This window comes from Ictalurus furcatus, chromosome 11, assembly GCF_023375685.1.
Source record: "Ictalurus furcatus strain D&B chromosome 11, Billie_1.0, whole genome shotgun sequence".
Lineage (NCBI taxonomy): Eukaryota > Metazoa > Chordata > Actinopteri > Siluriformes > Ictaluridae > Ictalurus > Ictalurus furcatus.
Window position 1 is genome coordinate 11,417,693 of NC_071265.1, and position 20,717 is coordinate 11,438,409.

Consider the following 20,717-nt stretch of genomic DNA (forward strand, 5'->3'; position numbering starts at 1 on the left):
GTAGGCAGGCGTTCTCGAAAAGTAAGCGTTAGCTTTAAAGTAAGGTTACCAAAAATTAAAACATTACACATCTAGAATTGTACATAGTTTCTTTTTTTTTTTACTGCAATAACACATAGTATACAGATAATAAAAGAGAAAAACAAAATGTACAAAACAGTCAAAATGATTCCTTAAACTAAGTTATAACCACAACATTCACTTTATATCTGTAAAAGAAGAGCCACGTGAACAGGGCACAAGAACAGTCTTATCAAACACAAAAACAGACTTACAGTAAACAGCAAGTCAATCACATTTATACAACTATCATCATCATCATCATCATCTTCTGAGGTTGAAAATGTAAAATGATCCACACATTCTTATTACACAATTATACTGTTTCTTTCAAGTACATACTCAACCTCTATGTGCCGTCCCGAACTGCTCTTCAGCACTTCAGATCTCTTTAGTGCATCCACTTACTCGATGATAAATAAAATATAGAATGGATGCTGACGAATGGGGACAGTGAGACAGAATTATACTGCTGAATATGAAATTTGGGTTGTTGTTTTTTTAAGAACTGATCTGAAAATGCTTCTTTGAGTGTGTTGAATGCAAACACAGAGAAATTCCACAGCTACACTCACGATAGAAGGCACTGAATCTTGGATTGTATACACACTGTGCTCTAGTGGGTCCGTGTGCTGCATACCAAGCTTTATACCTGTACACACGTTCCTTCAGTCGGCTTAGTAAAGATTGTAATTAAGAGGTACGTAGTCTATGAGTCATGATTTTCCCTTCATGACATGATGGAGAAAATCCGCCTCAAGCATGTGCGAGTTTCTAAAGATCTCTATGACCAACACTACAACAACTCTAAGATGACAAAAAAAATAAATAAATAAAATGTAAGGCAATCTAATGTTCATTTTAAAATGCTAAACTAAGAATTTCCTGCAGCGGGTGGGGGAATGAAACAAAAATGTTAGTTAGGGTAACTGGGCCATTTAATCCTGACCTCACAAATCCTCAATAAGCAGCAGTTCCTGTGGAGTTTAACTGGTTGGGACAGTCAGAGGGTTTACAACCTGCTTTCTCTGCTCAGACTAATATAGATGGGGTGACATCATATATATTTAGATCATATATGTGTGATTGTGCACAGCATCCTGAAAAACCATGACATGGTCCAAACACTGAACCAAAATATTTTCATTTGACCTTACAGGTGCATAAACAGAGATTAAGAGAGATAGATGAAGGAGAGAGATTGCTCCCATCTTGTCTAGGTCCGCTCTTTGCGCTTTAACTTGGAGCTCTTCTTGACTGTGCCGTTTTTGTTGAGTAACTTGAGGACTCTGTCTTTATGGTCCAGAACTTTCATCATGGTGTCTCTTGCCTCAGTCACCTGATCCATCACTAGCTTACAGCGCTGCATGTTACCCTAGAGACAATTCATAGACAGACACACAAATACATTCATGTTTAAAACTAGTGAACTCGAATTGAGTTCCATGCAATTACCCAGTTCCCACCTACAAGTCAGTTACTGACACCGGGAGGATGAAGAATGTCTCCTCCTGTGTCACAAATCAAGCTGTTGTTCCTGAGCTTGGTGAAAAACACTAACTATGGCATTGAAATAGTATCTTTCATAGAGATGGTGAGGAAACACAAACCTAGTGCACAGAGCAGTATCAGCGAGTATCGTCGTTACAAATGAGCACAAGGTGCCATGATTTTGAGTGCACACACATATTTGTGTGTGCATCTCAGTGCTCATGGAGTTAAAGAGGAACCTGACTCATGAAGGAACCTATCCTCTTCTGGGTGACAGTGGGATTATAACCAAACCTCAAACTGCTCCATTCTGCTTCTGTGTTAGCTTTGGGTCAAGTCCAACACTACTGACTTAATGTGATTCACTTCCTTTGGGTAGATATAGAATAATATCCAGACTGTTAATACAACAGTGGATTTCATGTTTCACTTCTTGTACTGACCTGGATGAGCTCGTTGATGCGGTGCAGGTCATCATCTGCTCCTGCTCTCTTCTTTGAGATGAGTCCCTCCTGCAGTGTGGTGAGGCGGCTGTACACGTCATGCTCTAGGCTTGTCTGTAGTCACACAAGGACAAATAACTATCAAACAAATGTATTCAAGGGAAATACCTAGATAACATTTCTGAGTACTTTCCTTTACTGTTCAGCACTGTACTTCTAGAGGGTTCCATATCTATTATATTCTGTTTCACAATTGTTATACTGTTTCTTATGATGATTTAATTTACTACACTTCTGTTGTCTACTTGAATGTTATGCTGTGCCTTTTTTTTTATTATTTATTTTTTACAGTGCATTTAGTTCATTTAAGTGTTCTGTGATGCGTTTGTCATTCCGGCTGTAAATTGTGATTATCTAAAGCTTTTTCTTTTACACTCTTTACACCAAGTCAGTGGTTGGGAACCAGTGGCTCGTGAGCCACATGCGGCTCTTTGACAAAAATTATGTTGCTCGCCAGGTGTCTCCCCTTCACCAACATTTGATCGTTAAAAACACATCGCTAGAGATCAGCTTCCTGCAGAAAATGCTAATTCAATTACAATTCTTTTGTTGTAAAGTCTACTGAAGTCAGTTTACGATAATATATTATTGTACAAGTTGTTCCGGCCAGTGCATGTATGCAGCGCTGTGCGCGTGTCTCGACACCAATCAACGGCAAACCACTTACTTTTCTATGGTAACCGCTCGCGTTCAGCAAGCAGCTACCTAGATAGTTTGTGGAGATGGCGAAAAGAAAGCATTTCAAAGAGACTGGACTGAAACATATGCTTTGTCTGATTTGCACAGAACATATTGCCTCATTTAAAAAAAATTTTAAAAAATCCAATTCTTAAGAGACATTTCGAAACCCACCAGCTTTTGCAGTAAAGTACCCAGTGGGGCGAAAGCGTGCACGGAGCTCCGACGTAAACTGTAGGCTGGACAGCAGCGGCTGCAAGAGTGGACAGGAGCAACTAGAAACCTGAGTGTTACCAGCTTTGCTGGCTCATGGGAGATTGTAAGAGGAAAACCTTTTACTGATATATAAAGTCATGTATGTTGAGTACTGAACTGTTTGCGGATTTCCCGAACAAGGAGAAAATCATTCAGAAAATAAAAGACGTGCCCCTGTCATGTCATGATGGCATGTGAGATAGAGAGGGAAAACAGCACGGATATAGCTTCGGCAGATTTGTTTTTTCTCTTGCGTTGGATGAGTCCACACACACATACACACAAAAAGAAGAGGTTTTATGCTGCTCAGGTGAAAACTACATATATATTCTATATTGCTACATGTTACCTATTGTTTGTTGCATATTTATTTGTTTTCGATTTGCCTATGGACATACATAAAGTTACAGTTATTGAAGTGTTATTGAAAAAAAAAACATGTTTTATAATAGTAAAATATGAATTTTTGCAATGGCTCTTTTGAAAAAATGCATTAACCAAAAATGAAGAAATGGCTTTCTGGTGAAAAAAGGTTCCTGACTCCTGAAGAACAAAGACTGCTCCTGAAGGTTATTCAGGGTCTCTGTGTTGTACTGTACAGTTTAAAGATCGACATTAATGCAACTGCTTCCAAATTATTTGGCTGTTTGGGGAAAACCCGCTGAATTCCGGGGTTTTGACTGAAATTGGTTTCCTCTGCCTATAACTTACTTTGACTTCTCAACTTATTTATTTAAGCAACCATAAATAAGTTGCATCAAAATTACGGATTTCTTTTACCCTTTTAATCCTGCCAAGGCTATCTTTCTGCGGGAAGCCAGTTTAACAAATGCACTAATTAAAACGGTCAGTCTGCCTAACGATGTCTAAAACCATTAACTGTGGGCATTTTTAAGGTGACTCACCAGCTGCTTAAGCTGTGCAGCACACAAGTGCACCTTCCAGCCCTGGGCACGGCATGCAACCCCCCTCTGATTGGCCACGTCTTGGAGAGAATTCTTTTTCTCCTCTGCAAAAGGTAGCAAGGAACAAGTAAATTAGGCCAAAGCAACATATGAAGCATATATAAAGTATATGTAGCTGTATCATGTGCTTTTTGAAAAGATTAAATTACTAGTAAAATGGGTTTGCAGAAGACATGACATGAAAATATGCTGAAATGTTTTAACTGTATACTGTGATTTGATGACAATTTATGACTTCTAGAAAATATAGATACATACTATATTTAAGAACACAAGTGACACAGTGAGTAGAACATGATGTCCAAATCCTCACGGGAACAGAAAGCACAATACAGTACACAATACAGTATACTGTAACTCAGACACGTCCATAAGGCACGTGGCATGGCAGAGTCAAACACTTAGCATTGGTACTACATTTCACATGATCACTAGACTGTGTTAAATACTTCATTATGTTCTGTAAAGCTGCACTGTGACCATCATTGTTAAAGAGCTACACAAATATTTGTGTGCGTGGCAGTCTGGGAAAATCTTCACCTCTACTTTATGAAAACAAATATGTTTCACCAAAATTTAGAAACGTTTTTATTAACTTATTGTGGCTTTCTTTTGCATGTGCGCCCACACATGTTCACGAATGCGCACACAATATATGCTTGGACCCCACTGTATCCGATTTGGTCTTACACTACACAGCGAGAGTTGTACTGTCATCTGACTACTGCTCACACTGTACCACTTGATCTCGACGCGATGGAGAAAAAAAAAAATCCCATCACAAAAGTGTCCACAATGTACAATTCCTCGTGATTCATGAATGTTGAAAGTTAACTGCTACTGATGCCACTCGCCACCTCAGTCTGAAAATGATAGGGCTCAGTTTGCACAGTTTTATGCAATGAAACTTTAAAAGGAAAAAAGAGGTGAAGTAAAATAGACATGGAGAAAACGGGTGCTACTGTTCAATTAGTGCCAGTTTCATTACATGGGTGTTTTTGTGATGTTTCTCCCCACTTACTTAAACTCATGAAATAAGCTGGTTACTACTGCTTGTGAATATGGTTACTGAGTGGGCAATCCACACTAATGATATCAACATCAGATATAGAAACAGACATCAGACTGTAACCCTGCTCATACTATATAGTGAGGGAAAAAAGTATTTGATCCCCTGCTGATTTTGTACGTTTGCCCACTGACAAAGAAATGATCAGTCTATAATTTTAATGGTAGATTTATTTGAACAGTGAGAGACAGAATAACAACAAAAAAAATCCAGAAAAACACGTCAAAAATGTTATAAATTGATTTGCATTTTAATGAGGGAAATATGTATTTGACCCCTCTGCAAAACACGACTTAGTACTTGGTGGCAAAACCCTTGCTGGCAATCACAGAGGTCAGACGTTTCTTGTAGTTGGCCACCAGGTTTGCACACATCTCAGGAGGGATTTTGTCCCACTCCTCTTTGCAGATCTTCTCCAAGTCATTAAGGTTTCGAGGCTGACGTTTGGCAACTCGAACCTTCAGCTCCCTCCACAGATTTTCTATGGGATTAAGGTCTGGAGACTGGCTAGGCCACTCCAGGACCTTAATGTGCTTCTTCTTGAGCCACTCCTTTGTTGCCTTGGCCGTGTGTTTTGGGTCATTGTCATGCTGGAATACCTATCCACGACCCATTTTCAATGCCCTGGCTGAGGGAAGGAGGTTCTCACCCAAGATTTGACGGTACATGGCCCCGTCCATCGTCCCTTTGATGCGGTGAAGTAGTCCTGTCCCCTTAGCAGAAAAACACCCCCAAAGCATAATGTTTCCACCTCCATGTTTGACGGTGGGGATGGTGTTCTTGGGGTCATAGGCAGCATTCCTCCTCCTCCAAACACGGCGAGTTGAGTTGATGCCAAAGAGCTCCATTTTGGTCTCATCTGACCACAACACTTTCACCCAGTTGTCCTCTGAATCATTCAGATGTTCATTGGCAAACTTCAGACGGGCATGTATATGTGCTTTCTTGAGCAGGGGGACCTTGCGGGCGCTGCAGGATTTCAGTCCTTCACGGCGTAGTGTGTTACCAATTGTTTTCTTCATTGCAACTCCACGAGGTGAGATCTTGCATGGAGCCCCAGGACGAGGGAGATTGACAGTTCTTTTGTGTTTCTTCCATTCGCGAATAATAGCACCAACTGTTGTCACCTTCTCACCAAGCTGCTTGGCAATGGTCTTGTAGCCCATTCCAGACTTGTGTAGGTCTACAATCTTGTCCCTGACATCCTTGGAGAGCTCTTTGGTCTTGGCCATGGTGGAGAGTTTGGAATCTGATTGATTGATTGCTTCTGTGGACAGGTGTCTTTTATACAGGTAACAAGCTGAGATTAGGAGCACTCCCTTTAAGAGTGTGCTCCTAATCTCAGCTCGTTACCTGTATAAAAGACACCTGGGAGCCAGAAATCTTTCTGATTGAGAGGGGGTCAAAAACTTATTTCCCTCATTAAAATGCAAATCAATTTATAACATTTTTGACATGCGTTTTTCTGGATTTTCTTGTTGTTATTCTGTCTCTCACTGTTCAAATAAACCTACCATTAAAATTATAGACTGATCATTTCTTTGTAAGTGGGCAAATGTACAAAATCAGCAGGGGATCAAATACTTCTTTCCCTCACTGTATGATGTCCAATTAAATTTTACCATTCAATTCACATGCTTTAGCAATGATTCACAGAATTGTTGGCAACAATTTTTTTAATCAAGAGAGCAATATGTAAGCAACACTATTACCACTAACCTTTAACACGGATGTCGGTGTATCTCTGGAAGTGGTGGTATGCAGCTTTCCAGGGGTTTCTGTAATGACGCAGGAGCGTGATTGGTGGTCTGGGGCGCACAGGTACATACCGCACACCCTCTTCATCTGGAGAATGTGTTAAAGGTCAAAAGGTCAGATTCTCTAACTCTACATATGCATACATACATAAGCGTAACAAACAAAAAAAATCAACTAAGCGTAAAACCTCAACCGTTCTTGTAGACGACTAAATCAGTTAAACAGACAACTAGGTAACACTAAGGAATTCATAATTTTTATGAGTACTTTGTGGCCTTTGGTCCAGGGGAAGAAACTCACCCACATATTCCCTGGGAGGTGACTCTGGTCTCTCTGCTTTGCTCCCTGGAATTCTGCTGTTGGCCCTCTCTTCATCTGTGCTGTTGGTCTCCATCATCTCACCCTCCTCGTTGGAGATAACATGCTGCTGTTTGCGTGGTTTCTTGCGTGGGGAGGCGCCAGGCAGAAGATCTCCAGTCTGATGGGGAACTGTGAGGCCTGAGGCCTGGGAGGAGAAGACGGAGGCTGGGGCTGTCGATGAGGGGATGGAAAGAGCTGCAAGACAATTAACATACTGATTATATACATTCTCTCTTTTTGTCATGATGTTAGCGGTTCAATTTACTAGGATGTACAGTAATGATGATAACGTTGCATTTGCATAGGACTTTTTGTTAACTTAAATACACATACTGTACCTATAAACAAAATGACCCTGACATGAATCTGGTTAAAATGGGAGGAAACTTTTAAGTTTGCTTTCTATTCATTTGATGAGTTCTTTGACAGATGATCTGATACTTTGGGCTGTAATGCATGACCAGCACTTTACAGATGGGTTTTCACTGCTATTTTAATAATAAAACATGAATTTGAAGCATATTTAAATACCATTCCAGATAAAGGGACACACAGAAAGGTAACTCTATTGACCTGGCTGTGATGCATCCATGGACTCCGCCTCCTGCTTTACTTTGATCTCTGGAAGGACAGAGCTAAGTGCTGCTGTGCTACTGGCTGCAGGCTGAGTGGGGGAGGAGACAGCATTGGCCATAGAGGCAGGAACAGGAGGCATTACAGCCATGGCTGCAGGGAGGGCAGACAGAACTGCCGCAGACTGAGAGGGAGGTGCGGAAATAGGTGGAGCCAGAAGAGCAGGAATGGCCTGTGATAGGTGCGGAGTTGGAGCTGAGAGGGGCTGCTGTTCTCCACCATGAGTGGGCAGGGCCTCCACAGTGGCCATCACCGGAGGCGTCATGGCAACGTGAATGTCAGGTTTGGGCTTCACTCTAACCACATAAAGAAAGAATTAGATTAATTGTCAACTTTTAATTTTATCACCTGTAAGGCCTGTCAAGGGCTCGAACAGCATCACATGCATGCAAATGAAGACAATAACTTTTGGGAACAATAATTAGTCTGGTGTCCTCTCATATTAATCTAGATGAAGGAGGGTCGGCCTGGACTTACCCCGCTGGTCGTGGGGATCCAGCCAGTCGCACGCCACTATCCACTCTTGCAGAACTAGGCTCGCTCGGCTGCGCTGGGATCAAAGTTTTACGCACAGCCCTGGAAATACAGCCCAAAAACATGATTGACACTCTGACCCATAAATACAGCTCAAAACTTTATGGTTACCGGTGGAACTTTGGTTCACTGATACCATAAGTTGTCTCACTACGGGATACGTCCTGCCGCATATCCCTCTGCTAGTGCTTCAGAGTGTCCAACACTGAATTACACCATAGGAAAACAGAATGAAGTACACCATCACAGAAAAGAAACCAGCATTTGTGCAGGTTCAGGGGAGGTGGGAGGAGTTGTATTTAAGTCACAGGAAACTTTGTAGAAAATCTTAGAAATGTTTGTATGATGCCCAACATCCAGGCAAAAGATGATCAAACGTTTCTCAAAAATCAGTTGAAGCCAAAATTCAAGCCAATCAGTGAATTGTCAGGGCGTGGCCTAACATTCTAAGACTCCCAGGCTGCTCTGACACTCAAGCAGAACTAAACAATGATAAAAGTGGAAAAAATATTCAGACTGATCAAACCTACATATGAAAAACTACCAAATTATATCATTACGGTAGGCCGTCTGCTTTTAGGTTGGCTTTTGCTTGCTAGGCTTCTCAGACTCAAAAGAGACAGATCAAGTGGGAATGCAGTTTTTGGAAAACATCAGGCTTACCATGTGATTTGTGAGGGAAAACTTTACACTAGTTAGATGTAATTTACAAAAAAAGGGAGGAATTCTGGAAAACTACATATAGACATTGCACTACTTTGTAAAGCATATTCCGTGCCCATAAGACCCGTAATATTAAGCCAATCAGAATGCAATTCTGATTTAGATTACGGGACTTTAACACCGAGCCAGCTCAGGTATTCTAGTATTTACAGCTGTCTAATACTCACTTGAAAATCAAAGGTTTTTTATCAAACAGAAAGATATTCATAGTAGAGGTCATATTTCTGCTTAGAAGATCCTACTGATTTGAGCACAGCCCACTTACCCCTCATTCACAGGTTTCTTGCGGAGGATGCTGGGTCTGGGTGAAGACACAAGTGTGGGTGCACCTGTGCTCGTCCCCTGGGGGTGTGTCTGAACTACAGTGGTGATGGGCTGCGTAGCGCTGAATGTACTGCCAATAGGGTTGGTCACAAACGCAGTGCTCTCAGCCAGAACTACACCTGCTGAACAACACAAACAGCAATTTATTTCAACAGTTTAAAACCCAAACTTCTGAAAATTCAGAAAAAAAAATTATTTAGTTATTTATTATTACAAGGGATGTGCGTTCCGACGAATTTGGCTGACTTTTAAATGGAAGTTTTGTAATCGACTAGTTGTCTAGTCTAAAAGTAAGAAACCCCTAGAAGACAGTCAAAAAACTGTGTTTATATGGTCCATTTGAAATACTTAATCTATTAACAAACAGTCCAATCCCATAATTAATGTCCAACAAGCAGTCATTATTGCTATACACTCGGTCTTCTCCACGGTCTCTTTCATATTCGCATATACGTTCTGATGCACCAGCTCCAACCTTGACATGATCATTTTCTGCCCTGGTATTGTGTATTCAGGCTCGACGAAGTCCATCAACTTTCGGAAGCCTTCTCCCTCAACAAAACTGAGTGGTAGCATGTCACTTGCTATCATCTCTGAGAGAAGCACCATTATTTTTTCAGAGCGGACAGGATCACAGCGGCGGTGAGTTTAAGTGAATGTCGCGATGGGAATTCGCTTGCTTCGGCTAGTCTCTCCTACGCGAACACCTGTGCGTGCCTGCGCTGAATACAGTTACGCATGGCTCCAGTGGAATTATTATATACCAGTTTGACATGACATAGCTTACACGGAACTTTTCTGTTTTCTTACAAGTCAAAATACTCCCACACCCTGCTTGTCTTTCGAGTGGTCATTTCTGAACCCGCCACGACTGACACGGAGAAAACGCATGCGAGATCTGAGGTAAAATAAAAAGATTTTGGTTCCGCTCCAGATACGCTTTTAAAAATAACGTATTATTTTTTTCAAACGTTTTATTTTAATGTGTTATTTTAAAAATGGAACATTAAAATGAACAAAAAAAAATAAAAATAAATTTGTGCATTTTTTTCTTCGTGTAATTGACTACTGATTTCAATGTCGACATTGTCGAAAGTAACAGCTGTACCATTTAGTAGACTAGTCTCGCACATCTCTATTACCTGATGGTTTCGCCTCTGGCTGCTGTGTGGTGACTGGTGCCTGCTGAATCCCCTGTGTACTGATTGGTGCAGTGGCATGCAGGCCCTGTACTCCGATTGTTGCAGGTTGAATGCCCTGGGCAGTCATGGAAGCTGGTTGGATATTTTGAGTACTGATTTGAGCTGACTGCAGGCCAATGCGATCCACAGCCATCAGCTGCATGGGGTTCAAATGCACAGTGGTGGCCACGCCTACACCAGCCTGAGCAGGAATTGCAGAGGTTGGAGCCTGTGCTGTGACTGGACAAAAGAGATACAATAAATAAATAAATACAAATATGAAGCCTTTTGTAGTCTTTAGATCTCTACTTGGGAAAAGCATGAACTCCAATTTTAAAAAAAAAAACCAAACAGTGTGCCCTGGGTTACTGTATTTACCTGGATAGGGTCGGATGGTGGAAACAGAGCTAGTGATGGGTGTATAGGTATGTGTAAGCGGATAGGCATATGATTGGTTTGTGGGTAAAAAGTACTGGAACTGGACAGGCACAGTGGGTCTATATGCAAACAGAGAGAAAAAGAAAGACAGAAAGAGAGGGAGAGAGATCAGCAGGTGTATAAAACTCTCTTATAAATGACTCTTCAAATACCTGACACATTAATAAGCACTTGATCGTATAAACCCTTTTTTTTTAACGTTAAGAATCAGAAGTCACCTATTGTCACTGCGGGCCTCCATAGTAACAGGGTTTGGGGAGGAGCGATGACCAGAGATGGGGATCAGGTTTGTTCTCTCCCCGGAATATTCAGGTTGGATCCGAGGGGAAGTGTGGGCAATCGGCTGAGGAACCACTTTAGCTGCACCAAAACACAGGTCATGAGCAGATCTAGTCAAGTTTTAACAACACCTGGCATTTGAACACTTCATCGTTTTGATTGTTATCTGCATTCCAGAGCATTCAACCGTTTTTAAAGACAACTTTTAAAAAAGACAAACTTGTTGGGAGAAGTCACAAGCAGGACCAAGACGCTACAGGTTTAAGAACCAAACAAAGTGGAAACTTCAGATGATAGGATGTTCCAAAAAGAAATAAACAGTAATAAAGGCTATAAGCTGATAGGTGCTTACCAACAGGAATGGCAGAGCTGGTTACAGCCGTGGCATGCGAAGAGTGGGATGCCATCGTCATGGTGACTATTGTACTGCTGCTCATCTGGCTGTGAGGTGCAGAACCTTTGGAAGATAGGACGACTCAGAATCACTTTCTCACAGACATACGAACATATGGTGATTAGTGAATCATTGTTTGTTGGTATATGGACTAAAAAAATGTTTTAACTCTGTACCTGTTGTTGTAGTTGATGGAAGAGTATTGGTAGCTAAGATGGGGGCAACAGTTGCCGCAGCAACAGGAGTCACAGTGCTGAAAATAGACTTCTAGAGACAAGAATATACTCACATTAGAGTCCTTATAATAGCCTGAAGCCTCTTTGGGCATATACATTTTCAAACAAATCATTTTATACTGCTTTTGTTTTTTTTTGAAAGATTCTACGTTAAAGTACATTTTATCAATCAATCATATACTGTGTTTATATTCAAACAATCATGGCTGGTTGTGATCACATCGACTGATCTCGTGTTAAAAAGGAGCCTTACCTGGGTCATGGTGTGTGCAGGCTGGGCTTTTTGAGCTCCCATGGCTGGATGGGAAGGCAGTGTGATGCGTGTGGCCGAATCTCTTGGTGTTGGAGGCCTCTGAATACTGATGGTGGCAGGAGGAGGGTGGATTGTAAGCCCTGCACGCCTGAACAAGCAATCGTGTTCACTACAATGTTATGGTCATACATCACTTCCGCTTAAATTGCCTAAAGCATGAAGTTGTGAAAAGCAGAAAAGGATTAGATGGTAACTAACCCGTGCACTATCTCTGCAGTGTGTGTAACTGGAGGGCTGATAACAGGAGACTGTGTTCTGGCTGTTGAAATGGGGGCAACCACGGTGGGCAGCACAGCGGTGGAGGTGGTGGCTGCAGGTCGAGACTGTAAACAACATGACAATTTGCAGATACAGAACTCAAGTACACTAATTAAGGCCAATTTGGATAATCTGTTTAATAGGGGTGTTAGGATTCACTCATTTTCTCGATGTATCGATTACTAATCCTGCCGATCCATATGCATCGATCTTGAAGTATAATTTTTGATTAAACAATTGTTCGTGCCAGTCGATTATTGATTTGAAATGCTAAAAATCGAATGTGTCACGATTAAGTAATGTAGGTTACAATATTTAAACAAATTATTACTGTAGGTTATCTGAGCAAACCAATGCGAATGGCAGGCGCAGTGTATTATGTCATTACTTTCAGACTCCAGACAGTTTATTAGCTAAAGCGGCGTGTGAGAGAGTTGCGCGGGTGGAGTGCTAGCATGGAAGCTAACGGAGAGCCTGAAATCTGCAAGGCACCAGCTAATATGAAATCAAAAGTTTGGGAACATTGGTATTAACCATTGGAAAGAGATGGAAAACTGGACAAGTCAGTCGCAGTTTGCAGACATTGTAAATTCAAGTCGAAGTACTTTGGGAATACGAAAAATCTTAGCAACCATTTGCACTTTGCATTCCTGCTTGCCTATATGTTCAGGAAATGTAGGCAATGTTTACTTTTCCTGCAACAAAAACTTGGTGCAATGAACAATATAAAGTAGTTTATCATTCTTTTTCTTGCTCGAGATATTTTTGAAGTTAAATACTGTGAATAATACATTTTAAAAAGTTACTGAATTGAACTGCCGAATCAAACAGTTGTTAAGTGGATCGAATCATTCTGAATTTTCCAAAAAATCACTTCTGAATCAGATCGAAAACCAATGAATCGTGAATCAAATCTGTCAATCCAAAGATTCACACCCCTACTGTTTAATAATGATGCATGTGACCGTGGCAACTGAATAGCAACATTACACATAAAACCAGAAGTAAACATGAGCAAGCAGAGAGTAGAAACAACTGTTTGATAGACTAGGCGGCATAAAAGCAGATTAATATTTAACAGCAGAAAGTGAGTGTGCTGATACAGCTCTGAGCAGGAAATGTACCGGAATGGACTGATGGATGATGTGCTGTACGGCTGCAGGTTGACCAGATGCTGCATTTGCTCCACACGCAGGTCTCAGAACCGTAGGGCCTTTAGTACTCGACATCACAGCTGCAGCAGCAGCACCTGAAAATCAGATTACAATTGCACCGCAATCACTCTTGCACCTTCAACTTACTGCAAAATTTTCGTTTATTAAGGTTGATAAAACATGCCTTCAAGTGATAGGAAAGTCGACTTATAAGCAGCCAGTAATCTTCAGTCACTTCTAACTAACTGATAATAAATAACATTATAGTAATATAAATATAGGTTGTGTCAATTAAGAAAAAATATATAGCGTTTGCTCAGCTTCTCAGTCAATAAAATAATTCTACGTATAAGCTACTTAAAAATTAGTAGAGCTTCCACCCTTACCACGGATACTATAATTAAATTAATGACTCATTTAGACCAAGAATCTCAGACTTAATTCCATGCAAATGCTTTGATCAAATTATTGCCAAAGTCTGTCGTCCCCCCCCCAATTATCATATTTTGTACCCGTACACAGTGACGCACAACAGTACATTTTGGATGTAACTATATTTGAGCTGACCTCTGGGCAAGTGGGAAGTGAATGGGTGAGGGGGAGCGGTAGGAGAGCTGATCTGCAGTGCAGGTGTGCTGCTCCTGATGATCTGCAGGTTGGTTGCCATCAGGTGGTGCAGATTACTCTGTCCCTGCAAGAAAGCAAAATAAAAACATTGTCCATCGTCTCCACTTTCAGGACACAGAGTAAATAAAAAATTTCCCTGAGTTGGACAAACCGAGTGTATCGGGCCTACCTGCTGGCCGCTGATGGTCGCCACGGGTATGGAGGCTGGAGGCATACTGCTTTCCAGGGTAACAGTAATATGACCAGGCACCTTTGCAGGTCCAGGAAGGTGCCCTTGACTAGCAGCTGGAGCTGGGGCAATAAGTCGACTGGGCATAGCAGACTTTAAGCTAGCCTGTAGGGGAAAAAAATATATTACTAATCTTTTTCCCCCAATACACTTGCTTGATTTACTATTATTAAATAACAAAAAAGCTTTTAAACTTACTGCCTGAATAATACAGATGTGCTGAGATAATTTTCAAAACATATGTGCTTTATTCAGCACACCCTTCTGACCCCATTCTTTCTTCTCTACTTAGGTACTTACTCACAAAAACTGGTTAAGCAGCCTAACATCCCCAAAGCACAGGCTATTCATTGAACATGAACTACTGGTACCTTAATTGCTCCGTCAGCGAAGGCAGACTGCTGGCCTGGGGCCAGATGAGCTGGTGGTGCAGCTACAGCAACTGTGGGGTTCGGCTGGATAGACACGTGCTGTGCCAAAGCTGGAGACTGGCTCAAAGTCTGCACTTGAGGATAGGGCCTAACCACCACCGTCTCCTGCTTATCGTCACGGAACTGCAAGGACGCTCCAGCCACGCTGCCACTAGGGAGAGAGTCCTGAGGGTGGTCTGCCTCTCTGCTGCCTTCTTCTCCACCTACAGGAAGTCACAATGTAGTTTAGTAAAGTCAAAATTGTTGTTCCAACCATATGCATCTAAATAGTGTGACGAAACAGAAACGCCTGGGATCCACGGTGCAACACAGGAGACAAAACAGGTCAAAACAGCTACGTGCAGAATGACATATAGTGCTAAGAACAAGCAAAACAGTACAATAAATAATAGAGCTTTAAAATTCCTTTAATTGTTGCACTTAGTTTTATATTAGCGATAATCGTATACTGCCCCAAGATAGGGTTTAAATTCCTGCCAGCAAAAATATTTTGTAGATTTAAAGCTTCTCAAACACATGGGTTATATCCTATAATACATTATATATTTTTTACAACATATTTATTTATTTATGACAGGACAGCAGACTACGTGTGTAGATTACATGTAACTAAACCATTCATCTGGAGCAAATCAAAACATCTAAAACTATGGCTGAAATGAACTGGAGATGAGCATCTACCTGGTTGGCCTCCTTGAATGAGGGTGCTGTTGCCAGCGGGTGCTGGGCCTTGTCCCACTCCTGAAGAAGGCAAGGGCGCCCGGGGAAACTGCTGAGAACTCATTTTACCTCAACAACCTACAAGCAAAGAAAATCTAATAAGAGAGGAGTACTTCAATTTATAACAATCCCAATATCAGAGCTCTCTGTATGTCGGAAACCACATCGTATTCATTATACAGCACACTTCTGAAATCCCACAATGCACCACAATAAGTTACTCTCCAGAGAAATTAGAACATCCTGTCTGTGGGACTGTGTTTATTCAACTGATAGTCTGCACTATTTTAAGCTCCACCTCTATGTTCCCTCTTGGTTCACACAGTACCTGGGTAAGAAGATTAACCAAACTCAGCGGAGTTACTAGAGGATGGCTCACTTAATGGTGGAAATAGCAACAATGTAGAGGATTATGGGGAATTTTCTAAACAGTGACTCGAATCAGAAAATAAACTGAACCCATCAGTGAATCGAATCGGAAAATAAACTGAAACCGTCAGTGAATCGAATCGGAAAATAAACTGAACCCGTCAGTGAGTCGAATCGGAAAATAAACTGAATCCGTCAGTGAATCGAATCGGAAAATAAACTGAATCAGCCAGTGAATCGAATCGGAAAATTCTTAAATTATGTCCCATTCAGTGTTGCCAACATAGAGACCCTGCCGCTACATTTGGTGAGTTTTTATGATGTAAATGATGTAAATCTTCATTTTAAAACAAATTTAAAACTTGCTCAAGGGCCCAGCAGTGGCAGTTATGGGATTTGAACTCACGACCTTCCGATCAGGAGTTCAATGTCTGAACCTTAGAAGTCCAACATTAAGAAATAAACTATAATATATAATTTTCTATTCTGTTCAATCTCAATTCTATTAAATTATAAGTCAACATCTTCCATGTTCCCTAATTTGTCATTAGATTTGCCAATGACCATGATGAACACATCAATATGCAAATTATTATATTTTTTTTTAGCATGCTTTAGTTACTTTCCTCTGAAAAGTGTTGGCAGCACTGAATGCATTCGTAAATCCTTAAAACACATGGCATTTCGGCAGCATTGGTGCAGTTTGCAACATGTGGATCCAGGGTTGTTATTTGTTTGTTTTTTTGGCAGCTCACATTTAGAAAGTAAAATATACAGAAAAAAAAACAAGCCGTGTCGTGTAGACGATTTCTTATAAATGACTCATCAAATATACAACATGTTCCTTCATGCATTTGGGTCGATTCAGAGTCGACTCGCAATTGAATTGTGTTAAAGTTTGATCAGAACGGGATTGAGACCAGCAGGGTGTTTTTGTCCACACCCGAGTGTGATTGTGGTGTTCTCATCTGTCCAAACTAAGCACACCAAAGAAGAAAACAAACAACAAAAGCACCATAAAGCAAACCAAACAGCAAACAAACCAAAAGTATCACTTTCCCTCTGACTCAGATGGAAGTACTACAGTTGCAATCAAAAGGCCTTCATTAGATGCACCAGGTGTGCTTGAGCTGGAACACATGAAATATCTGAACTGGTTAGGGGCAGAAAAAGGAAACTATCAACGGCTGCAACCAGATTTCTGAGAAGGCAGGTTGTGTAAAATCTTCGAGTGACTGCAAAAGACGTGCAGCAAGACCTGGTGGTAACAGGCACTGAGGTTGCAGTGAGCACAGTAAGGTGCGTACTAAACGCAGAAGGTTTCCATGCCAGAACTCCAAGACGTTCACCACTACTGAACCAAAAGCACAAGAAAAGTCTCTCAAAATCATATAAATAAGCCAGATAAATTTTGGGACTCTGTTCTGTGGAGCAATGAAACAAAACTTATCGGCACGTTTCGGCACGATGGATCAGCGGTATGTCTGGAGAAAGAAGAATGAAGAAAGAACACTCTGTCCACAGTCAAGCATGGTGGTGGCTCGGTGATGCTCTGGGGCTGCTTTGCATCCTCTGGCACTGGAAACCTGCAGCATGTGGAAGGCAAGATGGATTCATTGAAGCATCAGGAAATCCTAGGAGAAAACATCATGCTGTCTGTGAGGAAGCTGAAGATTGGTTGTTATTGGACCTTCCAGCAGGACAAGGATCCCAAGAATAGCTCAAATTCCACCAAAGCTTGGTTGCAGAAGAAGTCCTGGAAGATTCTCAGGGAATCACAGTCACCTGACTTGAACCCTACAGAAAATCTCTGGTGGGATTTGAAGAAGGCGGCTGCAGCACGCAAACCCAAGAATATTACTGAACTGGAGGCCATTGCTCATGTGGAATGGGTTAAGATTCCTCAGGAACACTGCCAGAAGCTCTGCATCTTGTTTTGCAGCAGGTCATAACAGCAAAAGGTGCTCTACTAAGTACTAAAGATGATTGCCATGAAGGGGTTGAATAAATTTGAGACTTGAGAAGTCAGTATAAGTTGCATTTTCAATTGAATTTGGGGAAACCACTTGAAGTATTCGTTGTGTTGAACTATTTCAATTGCTTTTGTTTGATTTATTCATTACAAACTGCTGAAAGTCTGAAATGATGACGATAAACGTGATTTGCAATGTCTCTAACTGCATTAAAGACAGGTCCAAAGCGAAATGTTTCCATTCCTGTAGATGTGCCTGGCTTCGTTGGGTTCTGCATGCTACTCTAACACAACACAATACAATACAATACAATACAATACAATACAATACAATACAATACACCAACAACAACAACAACACCCGCAACCAACTCTCCATTTTCTTTCTAGCTACTTAGCTAATAATAGCGACCCTAAAAATATAAACAAACAGCTCAATTAATTAACTAGCATTGAGCTAGCCACCGGGCAACTTCACAGCGTTTTACATTTTGAACCATTAGCAGCGAATAAAATATCAGCCAATTTAAATGCATGTCGTCAACAATAACAACAACAACAACAACAACAACAACAACAACAGAAACACCCAAGCTATACAGTTAGGTTAGAGGCAGTGTCGGAACTAAGCAGGCTAGCAATGCTAAATAGTTACAAACTGTTAAAAAGCTAACACAAATAACTAAATACTAAACTGCTAAATTAAATCTGATAGCGATTATATAACTAGGATACGACCAGGATAAATCGGCTGTTTGTTGCAGGTTCGTTGCAAACAGGACTAATATATAAAACATTCTGTATCCTAATGTTGGCTAGCTAACTTCCTAGCTTGTTGGCTAAATAACAATTAGCTGCCCGTGAATCACTCGAGCCAGTAATATGGGTTTCATAGTGATATATTTTATATCGGACAGCATTTGTATATCATGCAGCACAATCCTACAAAGACCACAAGTAAGATAAGAACACAAAGTAGTTTTTTTTTTTTTTTTTAAATAAGATGCTACCGTGAATCCGTCATTTAGTGCTGTTCCATAACTACGGGGTGAAAGTAGCAGCAATGAACAGGAAAGAAAATGGATGAAAGAAACCAAGATTTACAATAAAAGTCCAGTTTCGCCCTTTCTATTATTATTATTATTATTATTATTATTATTATTATTATTATTATCATCAGTCTCTGTAGTCTCATCAGTTATTCCAATTATTTACAAATACAGTCTGGCGTTTTCTTTTTTTATCTAATAAAAACGAAAGCCACATAGCTGTTATTTATTATTAATTAATATTATAATGATACACCTGCGGACAGTAATTATACTCTTCTTATGCTCATTATGGTTATGATAAAGGTTCTTTGTGTTTCACAAAAAGAGAATAAAATTAAATAAAAACAAACAGTTGCTTAACAATGTTTATATGTCAAGGCGCTGGTCAATTCTCGAATCTGATTGGTCACATCAAGATTAATTCATTAATTTTCTATAACAACAGCTGTGACAGGTGTGCTGCTGTAGTTAAAATCACAGGTTTATTTATATTAATGCGCTCCTTCAATAAGTTACTCTATGAATAGTAACAGCAGGGACTTGTGTGGCGGACTCTACATAACCTACAGCCATACGCTAATAATAAACAGGCTTATAATACGTTGTTTAACAAATAAAAACTTACAGTTAAACTTTCTGTAAGGAGATGCTTATTTAACATTTATGGAAGGAGTCTAAAGTGTCAGGGCTTTGGAGCTAGTGGCCTAGGCATTCTCGGATATCTCGGTAACATGACAAGTTGCTTATTTATTTATTTATTTATTTATTTATTTATTTATTTTTGCTTATTAACATCAAGAGAGAGAAAAAACGAGGCCAGTGAGTAAATGTCTGTTTATGCTCTTTAAACGGATGTTATATCACAAGTGAAAACAGGAATTAACTTGTCTTGCAGACATTCCACAATATTAAATGTCACTATAAATATCTAAAAGCACGACTCATTAACAAGGATGGGAAAAAAAGCATTTCCCCAACCCGACACTGATTATTTTACTATAACAGCACCCCTATAATGTTTTATTTATATTGAACCCATCCATACATCCAATATGGATATGAATGAATAACTCAAAAAGCGTTTCCGGACTTGTGCCACTAGATGGCAGAGTAGGATTAAAGGTCAGTTTAAATGTTCCTGTGCAACTCTTAGTATTCACGAGCAGTAAAAAAAAAATATTTTATTTCAATCAGTAGTACGCTTCTGTGTGCAAAACTATGCTGCAGTCCTTTAAAGGCAGAGGAGCACAAGGTCTCTAACATCCACCAGCTCCGTGATGTCATCATGGAGGAGTGGAAGAGGACTCCAGTGGCAACCTGTGAAGCTCTGGTGAACTCCATGACCAAGAGGGTTAAGGCAGTGCTGGAAAATAATGGTGCCACACAAAATATTGACACTTTGGGCCCAATTTGGACATTTTCACTTAGGGGTGTACTCACTTTTGTTGCCAGCGGTTTAGACATTAATGGCTGTGTGTTGAGTTATTTTGAGAGGACAGCAAATTTACACTGTTATACAAGCTGTACACTCACTACTTTACATTGTAGCAAAGTGTCATTTCTTCAGTGTTGTCACATGAAAAGATATAATCAAATATTTACAAAAATGTGAGGGGTGTACTCATTTTTGTGAGATACTGTATATATATCTCAGCAATCTGGTTAAGTATATATATATATATATATATATATATATATATATATATATATA

The 20,717-nt window shown here is 40.4% G+C and overlaps 1 protein-coding gene across 2 annotated transcripts; it reads right to left on the reverse strand.

Moving 5' to 3' along the window:
* Positions 1-84: 84 nt before the first annotated feature.
* On the reverse strand, positions 85-19,013 carry sap130a (Sin3A-associated protein a). 2 transcript variants are annotated; one of them, XM_053636654.1, is made up of 21 exons: positions 18,965-19,013; positions 15,575-15,691; positions 14,834-15,096; positions 14,403-14,567; positions 14,174-14,297; positions 13,577-13,701; positions 12,393-12,517; positions 12,135-12,282; positions 11,822-11,912; positions 11,604-11,708; positions 11,191-11,332; positions 10,913-11,031; positions 10,496-10,774; positions 9,295-9,472; positions 8,250-8,348; positions 7,713-8,068; positions 7,080-7,334; positions 6,741-6,866; positions 3,893-3,996; positions 1,995-2,108; positions 85-1,435 (listed from the first exon to the last, which is right to left on the reverse strand). In XM_053636654.1, exons 2-21 carry the CDS (start codon positions 15,675-15,677, stop codon positions 1,277-1,279), a joined length of 3,180 nt encoding a protein of 1,059 aa, XP_053492629.1. In that variant the 5' UTR covers positions 15,678-15,691; positions 18,965-19,013; the 3' UTR covers positions 85-1,276. The 2 variants fall into 2 exon arrangements, with proteins under 2 accessions (XP_053492629.1, XP_053492628.1); XM_053636653.1 differs by having other exon boundaries at positions 9,295-9,475.
* Between the last annotated feature and the right edge of the window lie 1,704 nt (positions 19,014-20,717).

Coding starts and splice junctions, on each gene's coding strand:
- sap130a (XM_053636653.1), bottom strand. CDS start 15,677: ATGAGTTCTCAGCAGTTTCCCCGGGCGCCCTTGCCTTCTTCAGGAGTG. Junction 12,518..13,576: donor TCATCCATCAGTCCATTCCG/GTACATTTCCTG, acceptor TGTTGTTTACAG/TCTCGACCTGCAGCCACCAC. Junction 11,913..12,134: donor CTGCACACACCATGACCCAG/GTAAGGCTCCTT, acceptor TCTTGTCTCTAG/AAGTCTATTTTCAGCACTGT.